This window comes from Procambarus clarkii, chromosome 29 (assembly GCF_040958095.1).
Source record: "Procambarus clarkii isolate CNS0578487 chromosome 29, FALCON_Pclarkii_2.0, whole genome shotgun sequence".
Taxonomy (NCBI): domain Eukaryota; kingdom Metazoa; phylum Arthropoda; class Malacostraca; order Decapoda; family Cambaridae; genus Procambarus; species Procambarus clarkii.
In genome coordinates, this window is record NC_091178.1 from 5,922,515 (window position 1) to 5,937,589 (window position 15,075).

General features: G+C 37.6%; 1 protein-coding gene across 5 annotated transcripts in view; it reads right to left on the reverse strand.

The window, feature by feature from the left end:
- The window catches only part of LOC123764975 (ectonucleoside triphosphate diphosphohydrolase 2), a 39,576-nt gene that overhangs the window by 5,981 nt on the left and 18,520 nt on the right, over positions 1 to 15,075 (reverse strand). For 2 of the 5 annotated variants that reach the window (XR_011229939.1, XR_006773658.2), the window contains exons 6-12: positions 12,061 to 12,208; positions 9,580 to 9,748; positions 9,190 to 9,311; positions 7,700 to 8,177; positions 6,900 to 7,032; positions 5,310 to 5,428; positions 4,587 to 4,783 (exon numbers count right to left, since the gene is read on the reverse strand). Coding sequence is in view for 3 of the 5 variants with exons in the window: in XM_045753233.2 (XP_045609189.1) it covers positions 4,709 to 4,783; positions 5,310 to 5,428; positions 6,900 to 7,032; positions 7,700 to 8,177; positions 9,190 to 9,311; positions 9,580 to 9,748; positions 12,061 to 12,208 (1,244 nt within the window). In the remaining 2 variants the exon portion in view is untranslated. Of the gene's footprint in view, positions 1 to 4,584; positions 4,784 to 5,309; positions 5,429 to 6,899; positions 7,033 to 7,699; positions 8,178 to 9,189; positions 9,312 to 9,579; positions 9,749 to 12,060; positions 12,209 to 15,075 lie in introns of those variants that run through there. The other 3 variants (XM_045753232.2, XM_069333305.1, XM_045753233.2) reach the window with 2 other exon arrangements.

Consider the following 15,075-nt stretch of genomic DNA (forward strand, 5'->3'; position numbering starts at 1 on the left):
TCTCCAGTCTGATACAAGCCTCTGTTTATTACCCTCATTTTTTGGTCAAAATTTTTCATCCATATTAGAAGCCTCCCTGTCACTCCAGTATATTCCAGTTTCCAGAACAACCTCTTGGACACAGCTTTGACTTGTTGTAGCGGAGTTCTTTTGCCCTTTATGTATCAAATCTGGCAATACTAAGACTGACTAAGACTTTGATGCATTAATTACAGTGCCATCCACTCTTAACACTTTCCTGGAGTTTCCACTTGGAATTACGGGCGGTTTAGATAAGCGCTTGTCGGATCACGACGTAAATTTACGGACCATGTTATAGTGGGTATTTACTACTCGATCGACTTGGGGTTTGTATGAATATGTTTGCCATTAAATTTTTGTTTTCTCTAATAGGCACAGTGCCTATTTGAGAAAACGGCAATGTATTGTAACTTAGAGGAGAGACTATTGAGTTGGTGACACAACGAGGGTAATTGCCCACTCCACACACTCTTGTGTTGGCCGCGATCATGATTCTACATTTATATGCATATGTCTGTGTAGAGAATTTTATTCCGAACACTATACAAACAAAAAAAACGGTGTGAAACAAGTATAAACTTGAAGAAACATGAGCAAAGTAAAAACTTTTTATGCTCACGGGTACAAACACGCGTAAGATTTTATTCGCCACAAATTTATTTGACGCTCTGTTGGCCAATTCTACCCATGTTCTTATAGAACTTTCTATTGTTATATATAAAACTTTCTATTGCGAACACATTGCTATAAAAATGAAATACGTAGCTCGAGAAATAATGTCAGGACAGTGAAATAAGTATAAACTTTCAAAGCACTGCATCACAACAGTGGCGTCGCTGCTGAAATCACAGCTAACGCTTCGCCCAGTTCCCACACTCGTGCGGAACATAATTAGACATTGATAGGCATATGTCTGGGTGGGGAATTTTATTGCGAGTTCAGTGATATCAAAATAAGCACTGTAGGATGACTGTGAGGCTGGTAACAAACGAAAGAGTATGAACATTGAGTACTTCCTGTTTGGGTGTCATGGCGAGTCATCTTCGTGTTTATTTACTTCGTGGTGGGATAGCAAATGCTTTGGTGACATTTTATGCATATGATCTTGTAGAGAATTTTATTGCCAACGCATTGATACCAAAATGAAAAACGTAGCTCGAGAATTGATGTTAGAAGCGTGAAAAGATTATACACTTTTTTGTGTTTACGCTTGAGCGCCCAGAACGCCGCGCGTACAAGGCGCTTTTTTTTTTCACGAGTGCCGCGCGCACTAAAGTGTTAACCTGTAGCACTAGGACAATGTCTCCTTAGAGGCATGGCACCAACTGCGACATCTTGTAAATATACTGTTACACTGTATACAAGACATCACTTAGGCTTGTGCTGCAATTCAGGACCCTCAGGCCCACTTCCAATCCCCAGATACAGAGTCATTTACAGGACCTTGATCCTGATGCCTGATTCTCCTGCACCTTCGTGGCCTGGTATAGTGTTTCCCTTGGTCTCTCTCCCTGTGTATACATTCTTCCTTCCTAGCCTTCCCCCGTGTCCTCCCTACATGGTTCTGCCTCTTGATTTCCAGTCTTTCAGCATTTTCATATACACTGTGGATACCTTGGGCCCCTGACCTCATTCTCTGCTTCAGCCCCTCCCTCTGCCGTGTCCATTACAGCCGATGTCCACTTCAATTCCAGCAGGCCTCAGCAATCTTTTCTGTTTAACACTTTGGCGTCGTGATGACATTCGCACAGTCATCAAAACAATACACACAGTTCGGGGCATGACATCAACAATTAATTTTTGGTTCTTCTTCTTAGTAAGCATAAACGTTATTAGTGAAAGAGTTTAATATTGAGCTGTGCGGTCAAAGGTAAGGCCTGGCCTACCTTGCGGTGCCATACAGGTAGCCCGCTGGGCCTGGCAGTATGTTAAAACACTTGTGGATATTGCAAGGTACACTTAGTTTATTACTCCCTGCAGGTCCATCTTTCCTTGGAGTTACCTTTGGAGTTTTTCCGGGGCTTAGCGTCCCCGCGGCCCGGTTGTCGACCAGGCCTCGGCCTTCAGGCATTACTCTAACGTAGATCAACCCCTCTCTTTCTCCCAGCTGGGTAAGAAACCCACTGTTCTTGGCCTGCCCTTATTCTTATATTTACTCTCTTCCCCCTATACCAGAGTTGGCTTCCGACCTTTTTCCAGAAATTGCTGACGCCCTGTATTGTGTGTTATTCTCACTTAAGTGCAGCTGTACGTGACCAACCCTGCTTGTTCAAGTTTTTACAGGTTAGATGGTGGTCCAGAACATGTCTCCTGTTCCTGGTCTCCTGGCTAGTCATCCCCAGTAGCTGCTGGTAATCTCCTGCAGGTCCCATGTGGTCTGGGATTGGCATGGTCAGAAGAACGGTTCATGTTATAATGTGTGCTGTAATAATGATTTTCTTCTGCTTTAACCCTTAAACTGCGCATGGCGTATATATACGCCCTGAGTAACATGTCCCATGGTGCGCATGGCGTATATATACGCCATAGGGTGCCAGGCCTGATTCAAATGGCCCGCGGCTACACGGGGTTCACAGTAGCTTCCTCAGGGCTCTTGTAAACAGATGCCATTTAAAAAAAAAAATCGTGGGCAATATTCTCAGGTGTGAGAGGCACAGTACTGTTGGAGCAACCAAGGCCGGCGCACGCAGCATGAGCGAACAGCATTGCTGTTCAGCTTGTGACCACAGCATCGCCGAAAAATGTCAAAATAAATATATAATTGTTATTATTTAGCGATAACAATATTACAGATGACCCATGACTGTGATATAAATAACCAGGGTTGTGATAATAGCAGGATTGTTGTAATAATTAGCGCTGTGAGAGGAGTGATGCTGAGAGATGGAGGGAGACAGCATCGTTTACTGACTGTGTGGCTAGCTGTTATTGTTTGCATTCACCATACCAGGTCAGTGGTTCTTTATGGTGAACACAAATGTAGATACTTATATATAATGTGTGTATTAGTGTAATAACAGCAAAAGGATTATGCTGGGAGGAGCCATATGGGTGACGGAGGTGACGTCGTCTGCACGATTTGTCTAGCTGTTTAGAGGGTGGCCACTATGATCTTTGGGCACACTACAAGCTTAGGTGTACAGTTACGGTGGATAAAACATGTAGATATTTATATATAATATGTGTATATAGGGTAATAACACTGCAAAAGGTATTGTTGGGGGAGAAAGTTTAGTGCATGTGACCTTGAAAGAGTGATGGAGCCGCCATCTGTGTGTAGCGACAACTCTTAGTGCCTGAACTAACTATATCAGCTTAGTGCATGTGACCTTGAAAGAGTGATGGAGCCGCCATCTGTGTGTAGCGACGACTCTTAGTGCCTGAACTAACTATATCAGCTTAGCTGTACAGTTGTGGTGAACAAAATATATACATACTTATATATAACGTCTGTATATAGTGTAATAACACCACAAATGGTATTGTTGGGGGAGAAAGTTTAGTGCGTGTGTTGAGGGAGTGGCAGCGAGTGGCTGGCTGGTGTGTGGCGGTAACTCTTCGTTGCTTTTCGACTCTCGATACCAACTTAGTGGTTCGTTATGGTGACCAAAACATGCAGATACTAATATATAACCTGTGTATAGAGTGTAATAGCAGCAAAACTATTTGTTTATTGTTTTATAAACATAATAATTGAATCACTAATATGCACATCATACTTTTGAGTATAGCGATTATTCACCACTTTTATTATATAAATATATTACAATACACAGTATTGAATAATATTACTGCAAAAAAAACTAAGAAAAAATCAATCAGAGACATTGAAACAATTAGGTAATATCATCTTTGTGGCAACTCCCATCTGTCAGCGCGGGTGACGCTGACTGGGCCTGACGACCGCTCTGTCAACGCCCACTTTTTGCAAGACTTCCTCGGTCAATTGCGCCCAAAATATGTCGCCTACGATTTTTTTTTTTTTTCCATGCTCAGGGGACACAAATTAACATGTTTAGAAGACGAAAAAAAAATTTTTATTTTTTTTTTTTCCTTGCGCACAGGAGTGTAAATGTCCCAAGGACCCCTGAGCAGTGTAAGGGTTAATTCTCTACTTGTTAATCAATATTTTAAGCAATATGGAACTGGCAAATACACAAGCAGTTCTTTCTGGATGCTATACTGTTTTGTTACATGATGATAGCCATCCTATTATCTCTGGCAGTCTGCAGAGCTAAGACAGGATGACAGAAACCTGTGTAAGAACACATCCTTATTCAATTTCTCTGTTACATCGATCTTTTAACAAACATTATTATTCTCATCATACTCCCTTTTTCCATACCTCTTCCCTGTGTATTCATTAGGGTGTCCCAGAATTAGCTATCTGTGTCTATGAAATCAGATGAATCTATTAAAAGCTACATAATTTTATGTTACAGGTACAGTATTACCAAATTTTTATAATAGAAAAAAAATTATATATTTATAAATCATAAGTCAAATCTTTATTGAGGATTTTAAAAATGTGCTCCATCTGAATCCCTACATATTTCAAATCTAACCTTAGCGTTGTGAAACACATTTTGTACGGATCCAGTTCTTTTAAATTTGTTCAAGTTCATGAATCGCTTTGCCTGTAGGACCGATTCTGTGAAATTTCCTTGTAAATCTTTCTCTGATTTCGTTATATCACAATCCTTTGATACAGGATGACACAACAAATGTGCATTCTTGTATATTCATTATTAGGGCTAGGGTTCTGAAAAAGAGATGAAATAATTTAGAAACTTTTTACATTTATAAGATATATCATCAATAAGCATGATTTTTCCTTAAAATTGTCCAATTTCATAGAAATAGATAGCTAATTCTGGACACTGTATTATGAGCTGCTTTTACTACTTCAAAAATTTCAAGCAGCATTCATAAGCAAACTTCCCCTGTATTCACCCCATGTGTCACTTACGATTGTTGTCAAGCTCTAAGATTACTGGTCGAAGAGAGCACAAAGGTCTGACAACACTGTACTTTATATACCCTCCAATATTAGTTGATTTTATTCACAGGTAAAGTTTTCCTACAAGGTTTAATAAAGTCCTTGCACATGAAATAATATATATCTTAAAATATAGCCTACTCTCATTCTTGTTTCTCTACATCAAAGATAATAGTGTACATATCCACTAAATGATCTCTTTGAGCTTTAAATATATACAGGTTCATAAGAATCATGACTACAAAAAGATACCTGCTACCTTTAATAAACCTACAGTAAACATACTAACCTCATCAGTAAAATTAATATTTGCCCAAGTTGAGTTGTTGATGCCCAAGCCAATGGTCAGGAGATTGAACACAAACATGGCATCAAAACAAAGATCTTCTACCACCTCCTTCTCAAGTCCTAAAAAAGGAAATAATCACCTAAAAACTATTTTTTTTTTAATATTCATAAGATTATGTTGGCTGGTTAAGGGTTGGGAAACCAATTAGTCACCTAAACAAATAAAAAATTTCTTGAAATGTACCTCTTATTTTGGATATTTTTCTTTTGAAATGCTGTATTCATATTTGTTATACAGTATAAGAGTTCTCCAACATTTTTGTACAAATAGACAAATTAAAATATAAAATGTGTGGAGAGAGAAAATTAACTGGAGCTCTGAGGTGATTCGAAGAGAGATGCACTTTTCAATGTGTGAAGAAAAATGAATTTTCAGGTGGAAGAATAAAAATCCCAGCATTATAAAATCCCAGTAAATAAATGCCTCTTTCTGATAGCTTCAGGGAACCACCAGTGCCCTATATCTTGTTGAGGTGGCTTCCCACTACTGGGTCACATAAGTCACATGAGTCCTGTTTGGCCTATGTGACCAAACATAGGTCACGTGGTTTACAAAGGCCAGTGCCAGAATCTGGCCTCCCTCACAGACATGGAAGGAGCAGGACTCATCATCGTCACTTTCATTTAGCTGCCCAGAAGTGAAATAATGTTTTCTGGCCAAGAAAAAGGGGGGAAGGGGGGGGGGGACAAAGCAACTTAAACATCAGTCAGCTAGCAAGAGAGACTGCTAAGGCCAAATGCCATAAGGCAACAATATTAGGCATCAACCAAAAAATCTAAGATGAGCAAGGAAAGAAAAGACATCACAATGGGAACTGACACAGACATGTCAAATATAAAGGAATAGTTGAATTACCCATCTTATACTGCCACTGTGAAGAAAGCCACACATGTAACACCAACTGGTCGCCCATGCAACCCACCATATTTCATAGGTGATGATAAATAAGGGCCAAATCTCCATACATGACAGTGAAGAACCTCAAGCTATTTACATACGAAGAGCTGCTGATTCAGTTTGGGAAGCGAAAACTTGGGAACGGGAGAGAATTGGAACTAAGGGCCAGAAGGCCCATGAACCAGGAAGACTGAACTAGTCACATGTAAGACAAGAAGAGGACCTTAACTGTAAATATCTCCTATCTGGCCAAGTTGGGAAGGAGCTGGACTGGAGGAAAGAGTAAGATAATCAACCATAGTCAAGGCAAAATTCATCCTCTGCAAAAAAGATTCCCATCCCTTAAAATAGACCAAAAGCCACCTGTACCATGCAGAGATAAACAGATCCTTTTTTCTGGCTATTCACAGTTGGACCTAAGAATTACTGAACTTTGTGAAAATGGATTTTCTGTTGTGAGAGTTGCAGAGATTTTGGGTTAGGCACGAGTATTGTGTCCGATATAAGGAAATGAGAACAATGCATTCAATATGTAACTGCTATTAGGTGAGGGAACAAACACTAGAAGAAATTGTAACATAAAACCTTGAAGTTTTTCAATGTGAATTAAAAAAGTACAATTCTTCTACTTACCTGGGTAAGCAGCATAAAGTGCCTCTACCTCCAGCGAACACACACTATACACCTTTTGTTTAAACTGATGCAAAGTAATATTTGCTCCCACATCGAGCAGCAGCATCAGATGATCAAAGAGACCAGAGAATGCCTGTACATACAATAAAATTTTGATACAATTCAGTAATTCCACATTTCAATTTCTTTATTTGCTGACAATAAACCCATTATATCAAATTAAATACAGTGCAGTGTGTTAATAGTATATGATATATAATGTAGTTGCTAATTCACTGTACAGATTCCTGGCACATGTTATATATAGTATAGTATATTCATTTTTAATTCATGCCTAATTATAGATCCCCTTTGAAAGAATACAATTTCCAGTGAAGGAAAGGTTTAATAGATAATACTAAATAATCTGTCTCTTGCAATTAAATTCTACTTGGACCTCTCATGCTGACACCACACATTGGGCTCAAGGATGCTGTGTGTGTGTATTGTCTACAATGTCATGTATGAATAATGAACAGTATCAGTGGTTCTAGCATCAAGAGATCTTATGCATAGTTTGATCAGGGTTGTGATATGACAGTTTTAATTCTAAATATTAGAAGCCCTGAAGATCATTTTTAACATATGATGATGCAGTGTCATAAACATAATATTGTACAACGGCATCAGCTGATGTCCACAGGTGGTCACATGATGTCACATTAAAGAGATCAATATATTAAGTATAAATTAATAAAACTAGTCCACTGCCAGTCAAGTCTCAACACAAATTACTTAGGACTGACAAGGAATATACTTACAATGATTGAGTGGTTGAATTGGGGTACCGACTGAGCGTTCAAGCAGTCCCCAAAAGTGAAAATCTTCTTGCACAACTGATGATCAAACAACCAACTAGTCTTCTCCTCACACATGCTAGCATTACTAGAACCTTTGACTGTAAAAGAACTGGACATCTTTGTATCTTCACTGTCAGTCACTACAGCAACCTCTTCCGAGCGAGGAACATTCTGCTCACTTTTATAATTTTTGAAGATGGTTTTCAGTTTTTTATAATTTACATTAGTGATTGATGATAAGAGTGGTTTTGAATTATCTGTAAGAGTGCAAGGTCCACTCATGTCTGATGCTAACACTTGATGGGTAGTACCTTTCGCCATGCATGGATCAATGGTTGCCGCTTGCTGAACATTTATTCCAGTTTTATTAATTAGAAGAAAATCATACCGATGTCGGGCTTGTGCAATTCCATAACAGAGAAAAGACTGGCTGTGGACCCTAAAATAGAAAAGATAAATAACGGTAATATTTAACAAGAATATTGTGTATTCGGTATTTAGCCATTGTTTTTGTCGACCCATCCTCCTCTTTATATAGTATTTTTGTAATTATGTAGACTAGCCTACATATACTGATGTAATGGACAAGTATATAGCAGAATTTGGTACTACAGTATTCATTTTATAGTCCTGAAAAAGTTCCGGTCCCAATGGTGCAGTGGTAAAACACTCATCTGGCGCTTCGCGAGCGCTTAGGCCTGGGTTCGTACGCTAGCCAAGAAGGTAACTTAAATATTCCTATACTTAGTATAGCACATATATGTACTACTGAATATTAGGCCTCAGTGTGTATTAGATGGTTAGGTAAGGTTTTATTAGCAACATAAATACAAAACCTCTTCTGGTTTATCCACATTCAATAGTACCAAATTCTGCTTTCATTGTCCATTATGTCAATATATGTACAATAGTCTACATTGTTACTTTAAGTAATATCTAATCAGGAGGATGGGCTGGTTTTTGTCAATTATGGATAAATTTAATTATTCCACACATTGTGTAAACTAATGTGAAACAGCAAACATATGAACCATCAAATTTGAACATCGTGATCCTCTTTCCTACATAATGAGTCAGCAAAATTGGGCGCCAGAAGTCCATGAACCCAATGACGCCCTCATCTGATTTCCTCTAGTTAAGCACACACAAAAAAAAGACGGATGCTATAAAGAACCTCAAAGGTTCTGCACCACTGAAATTGACTTTATATGTGATGATTTTGTGTTGTATAATTGCAATCCCCATTTATAGCATTGCATCTGTTGGAAATCTGGCTCAAAGTCCTGAACAACTAACTGATTTACAAACACCTTTTTGGGAAAACATCCTGTTCATAAGATGAAGAATTCTTGTATTGTATGTGTAAAGATAATAGAGCTTTTCTTTATAAAATTTATAGAGAAAATCCTACAAGACAGCTGCCTCAGAACATGAGTACACCTTACACTTACTTGTGAGATTGATTGAAAAGTTTGAGTTCTGTGGTTGTCCAATTGCCGGAATGGGCTAGTTCGCTTGTCAGTTGCAAGGATACCCCACCAACATCCAGGACAGCAGCACTCGCTTTATCAGGCTGCATATAAAATATATTTACCAAAACCATTACATTAAAATAGCTATAATACATATACAGTACGTAAATATTTTGTAAGTAAAGAGCCATTGTGTGTGCCTCTACACACAAAATATATATGTGTGTATATATTTAATGTGTGTATATAATATATATATAAGCCATTGTGTGCCTATACACACAAGATTTTAGTACATGTGATTTAATCTCACACATTTGTTAAAAATTCATGATTTCTGAATAAAAACTTCACAATTCTATACAATACCTGCTTCAAGTGATTATTCAAATAATTGACAATGATCCAGCCATTTAAGCCTTCTTCTGTGCCTGGAAGTATCTCCACACTATTATTTTCCACTCGGAAGCTCGTGTTTGCATCAAAAAATTCTCGTATCGTTGACAATATTGCTTGAGCTCCCTCCGGATCAAATTTTCTGGACAAAAATATTCAACATAATCAGAATACTGACTTTTGTAGTTCAGATCTGTTTGTGTGTGTGCAGTGTTAATATCATTAGCATATAAGGAGAAAGTGGTATTTGCACTTAAAATTAAACTGAAACATTTCTATAAATCTTAGCAGTTTTGCTTTCTGTATGATAAGATAAATTACATGTTATGTAAGTGAATTATCAAGACTTTACATAACACAAATATTAACACTTAAGTAACCAATTTTCAGCTAACACTACCTTTCTATTCTGAATTTCTAAGGGCAATTAATTACTGTATATTAATATTGTACTGTAGCATATAAGTTCTGAGTTTCTAGATACACCATTTTGTGTAACACAATTGTCAATATAAATTTAAAAAAGAATGTTTTATAAAATGACACTGAATTGGGGACTGTACGTGCAACACTTAAGATATGTAACCACAAAATGCTGGAGCTCAGTGTTATATTATGTCTAGAATTCTCCATATTATACCTTCCTTCATTTTCACGCTATTAGGCAACACCGCAAGCATAACATACCTTGTTTCAAACATTTTGCCCATTGGGTCTCCAGAGACTAGCCTCCAAGGGTGCTAGAAACTGGCACAGGGTACCCCAGTGTTTGAAAACTTATTTCTTAGGAATGAATTTCTGAGCATTAATTAATGATATTATTAAATATGGGAGTAGAGTGTCAGTACATTTATCATCATTTTATGTTGTATGACTTTTTTTCCAACCCTTTCATGCATATACAGACCAGAGATACATGTTCACTGACTCATTCTGTGGGAACCAATTACTGTTAAGGTCTGATAATATTATACAAAGAGGTATGGAGATTTTGTATATGTTGGTATTTTCAATTAATTTTTAGATTCCTGTACGGTGGAACTTCGGGTAGTGAACGTCCCTCTTACAAATTTTTTAGGTTATGAACTCAATTTCTTCAGAAAATTTGAATTTGGTTACGAACTTTGCCCTCGCCTTGCGACTATGTTGATATACGTATGGGTTGACCACGCGCTTAGTTCCTGGTGGCACGGACGACCGTGCTTCAGTTTACCAGTGTCTCCCGCTTAGTGACAATCGCACTTGAATTCTTTGTAAAGGATTTCATTGTTTTTCTGCTTTTTTTGTTTTTGAACATTAAATTATTATATAATCATGCCATGGGTCCCAAGAAGGTCAGTGGTAAGAAGGTTCAGCCTAAGAAAATAGTTGTGAGTAAAGGATGTCTTTTACTTCATCATTAAGAAAATGTGTGTGAAGCATGGACAAAACTCCAAAGTTTTGTTGAAAAAACTCGCCCAGATAAAGCTGTAGCAGGCCGTTGCATTGATCTTTACAATGACAATGTGATGTCTCATTAGAGACAAGTGTTAAAATGCAGGAAAAACCAAGTGTCTTTAGACATATTCTTAAGACAAGCAAGCAGTGAGCCACAACCAGGTCCTAGTGGTATGCCTGCAAAACGTAGGAGAGAGAGTACCCCAGAAATGTCATCACTACCTGATGCTATAATGGATGGGAACTTCCCTTCCAAACACTAACACCTCTCCTCCTCCTCCTCGTCTTCCATACGCCATCAAGAGTCATCAATAATGGTAAGCTATAACTTGTACATACTATAGTACAAAATATGTGTGTATTATAGATGAAATGTATTTTGAAGTTAATATTTTTGGGAGTGTGGAACGGATTAATTCAATTTACATTATTTCTCATGGGAAAATTTTTTTTGGGTTGTAAATTTTTGGGTTACGACCCGTCTCTGGAAATGGATTAAATTTGAAAACCAAGATATCACTGTACAGTACTTGGTTTTGGTATTTGGACACTAGAAACAGCCAATGTTTGTACTAGTATCTGAACACCATTTATTACCCATAATGCACTCTACTAGATGTCAACACCTGTTATCCAACAGTTTAAGAACCATACCTCAACATGTAAACAAAAGAGAATAAATCAAATCAAATACAATTCGTTAAATTTCATGTTTTTTTTTTTTAAACTTTCTAAAAAAAAATTGTCAATGTACAATACAATAATGAGAAAATTAACATTATAATATTTATTCTAACAGGTTTCTATTAGGTACCTTTCATGTTTCAATACAGTAAGTTGGAATATATTTAAAGAGTTTCTGACATTTTGTAGTTTGTTTTATGTGGTGTTGCACACACTACAGTACAGTATAGGGAAGATTTTTTGGGGCAGCAACACCTGATAACCTGCGACCAGGTGACAATAAGCAACTTTACCTTAAGAGCGCAAAAATGTAATAAAGTTCACAAAACTAACTTTAGTATTCTCATGCCAGCCGTAGCTTGGACATACAGTGGTGTATGAGGCCGATGAGCTTTAGGCACGCGAGTTTCAGCTTCAGCAATGCAGTACTTAAAGTATCTACCAATATCTTCAGCATGAGTTGCAAAACTGTTTACACCTCCTGAAAAAACACATTCAAATTCTTCCTTAGCATACAATTTCCTCCTGCAATTTTGCTAAAATATATACAAGGCAATACAGCATACTCTACAGTACTGTATATATAAACACACTGTTTATATATAAACAGTACTATAAAATATAAATACTCGACAGTTGAGAGGCGGGACCAAAGAGCCAGAGCTCAACCCCCGCAAGCACAACTAGGCGAGTACACTAATAAATCAATATTACCTTCACATAACTATTGTACATGAACTCTCTCATTCATGATAAATTGATGTATACCATGTTAATTTTATTACAGGTACAAGCAAAATACAAAATTGTATTCCCATAAACATTCAAACATGTGATGTAGATACAGCTGCAAGTGAGCCCATGGCATACACACAGTCTTGGGCACGGCTAAACATGGATTTTGTTTGACAGAATTACAGTACAGTACCGTACTTGTAAAGTGGCTTTATCATAATTTAATAAAGAGAAAAAATTTTGTACTGTATATGTATTTATTTATTACTTGAATTTACCTGAGGGCCACAAACACTATTGGCCTCGACGAGGACAGGAAGCCGGCGGCTTGTTGAAGGTCCCCTCATTTGCCTTATGATCTTTTCCAATCGTAATTTAAAATTTAACAGTTTTGGCATTTACGGCTCTGGCGAGTAGGTGGTTCCATGGGTTTATAAATCTATGGGTGAAAAAGCATCTCCTGTTCACAGTCCTACACTGTGGGTTGTTGAGCTTGAAACCGTTGCTCCAAGTTTGTTATATCTGACCTTTTGAAGAAATTCTCCACATCAACATCCTCCAAATTAATCAGTATTTAAAAATTTCAACAAGATCCACCCTATCATGCCTGCTTTGTAGTGTTGTTAGCCCTGTGGCCCTCAACCGTTCCTGATATGCAAGTGGACTTAGCTCTGGAATGATTTTTGTTGCCCTGTGTTGCACTTTCTCTAAAGCAGCTATGTTTTTCTGAAGACAAGGTTTTCTATGCTTGGATACAGTAATCCAAATGCAAAGTACATTAACACTTTCGCGCTTTATATTAGAGATAACTCGTCACTGGTTTTTCTTATGATTCCTCATAACTGCCTACTTTTCTCGTCAATCGAAAAAATATTTCTATAAATTCCATTTTTTAACCGAAATGGATGGGGATACTTTTGTTTTGTAGAGAATTTATTTGCGAATTTTTTGGTACCAGAATGAATATTATATCACATAAACTTCTATGAGTAAAAAAAAAAATACACAAAGTATGTTTGGGGGTGTGGCGAGCGTGTGGCAGTGGGTTCCCTTTAGCCGTTGATATATCCAACACGTGGGAAATATTTGTATGTGTTATGTATATGTCTGTGTAGGGAATTTTACTGCGATCACTGTCATACAAATTATAAAATGTTTCAACAAGTATAAACATAACAAACATCAAACGAACGAAAACAATGCGTTCGTTTCTGCCGCGAACGCATACTGAGCGACGTGGTTCTATATTTGGCGCTTCTCTTACACATGCTTTGTACCAATGTTATACAGTTCATCTTATAGAAAATTTTATTGCGAACACATTGGTATAAAAAAGAAATACGTACATAGAAAAGTAGGGTCAGGAAACGTATAAACTTTCCAAGCATGATTTCCCCCGTGTTTTCGCCAGTGCGCTCGCGGCTAACTACTCTCCACTTCACACACTCTTGCGGGTGGGCAATTACCTATATTAAACATTCATATGCATATGTCCGTGTAGAGAATTTTATTACGATTCCAATGATACCAAAATTAGCGATGTAAGACAACTGTAGGCTTCGCAACCATTAAGAAAGTGGAAACATTTTGTTGCTGTTTGGCGCTCTCGGCGAGTGATCTGCATAGTTTTTTATTTGGTGTTGATACTCCTTATGCTTGGGCGGCATTTTACAGGTATGCTCTTATAGACAATTTCATTGCGAACACAGTGATACCAAATTTAAATACGTGCGCCTTCACTTATTGTCAGGACAGTCAAAAGAGTGTACACTTTTTCGGTCTTACCGCGTAGGCGCGCGAAGTGCCGAAAGCATCTGGGGTATTGTTTTTTTTTGAGCGCCGAGAGCGCGAAAGTGTTAATATAGCTTCAAACAATTCAAACAAAGCAATTTGAAAAGGATATACTGTATTTGAAACTATGAGAATCACTGTCTGTTGGGCAAATCGAGTCTTGCATACTAGGCTAAGTAGTGTGTTCTGGCTATTAGGTACAACAATATACTGTATAATGTAATTTATTGATTTTGGTAGCAGTCTTTCATGTGAACATATATTATTAAATATGACAAATGGTGAAATCAATGATTTTAGCACAAATCTTCTCTATTTTTCTTATCTTTTCTTCATTTGAGAAGGAAGTTAAAAAATTAACTCCCCAAAGTTCATTTTACAATGTTATTAATGCTTGATACTAAGAGATGCATTTCAATGACCCCTTTTCAACATTACCAAAGGCAGAGTTTGAATGGTTACAAGATTTTGTGCTGCCGGATATATATCTCAGAGCCATGCAGTTCCAGGCAAGTGAGTAAGGTGGACATTGGGCCTGGATCCATGGCATCCTTTGCCACTATCTGGGCTCACTGGAGAAATAATTGGTTTATCACAGCAAACTATCATTTGCCATTTATCTTGCTTTTCTCAACTTTCATTCTTATGTTTCAAGCAGAAGCTTGTTTTGTTTTGCCTAGCATTTATGGCTGGTTTCCTTAGTTTTGGGTAAATTTCTAATCCTAAAGCTTTCTTCACTTTGTCAAGAGAGCCAGATTTTGGTTCTGGCACTGGTAAGTTGATGACGGTCACGGCATTATGGCACGAGCCTTAGACTCGATA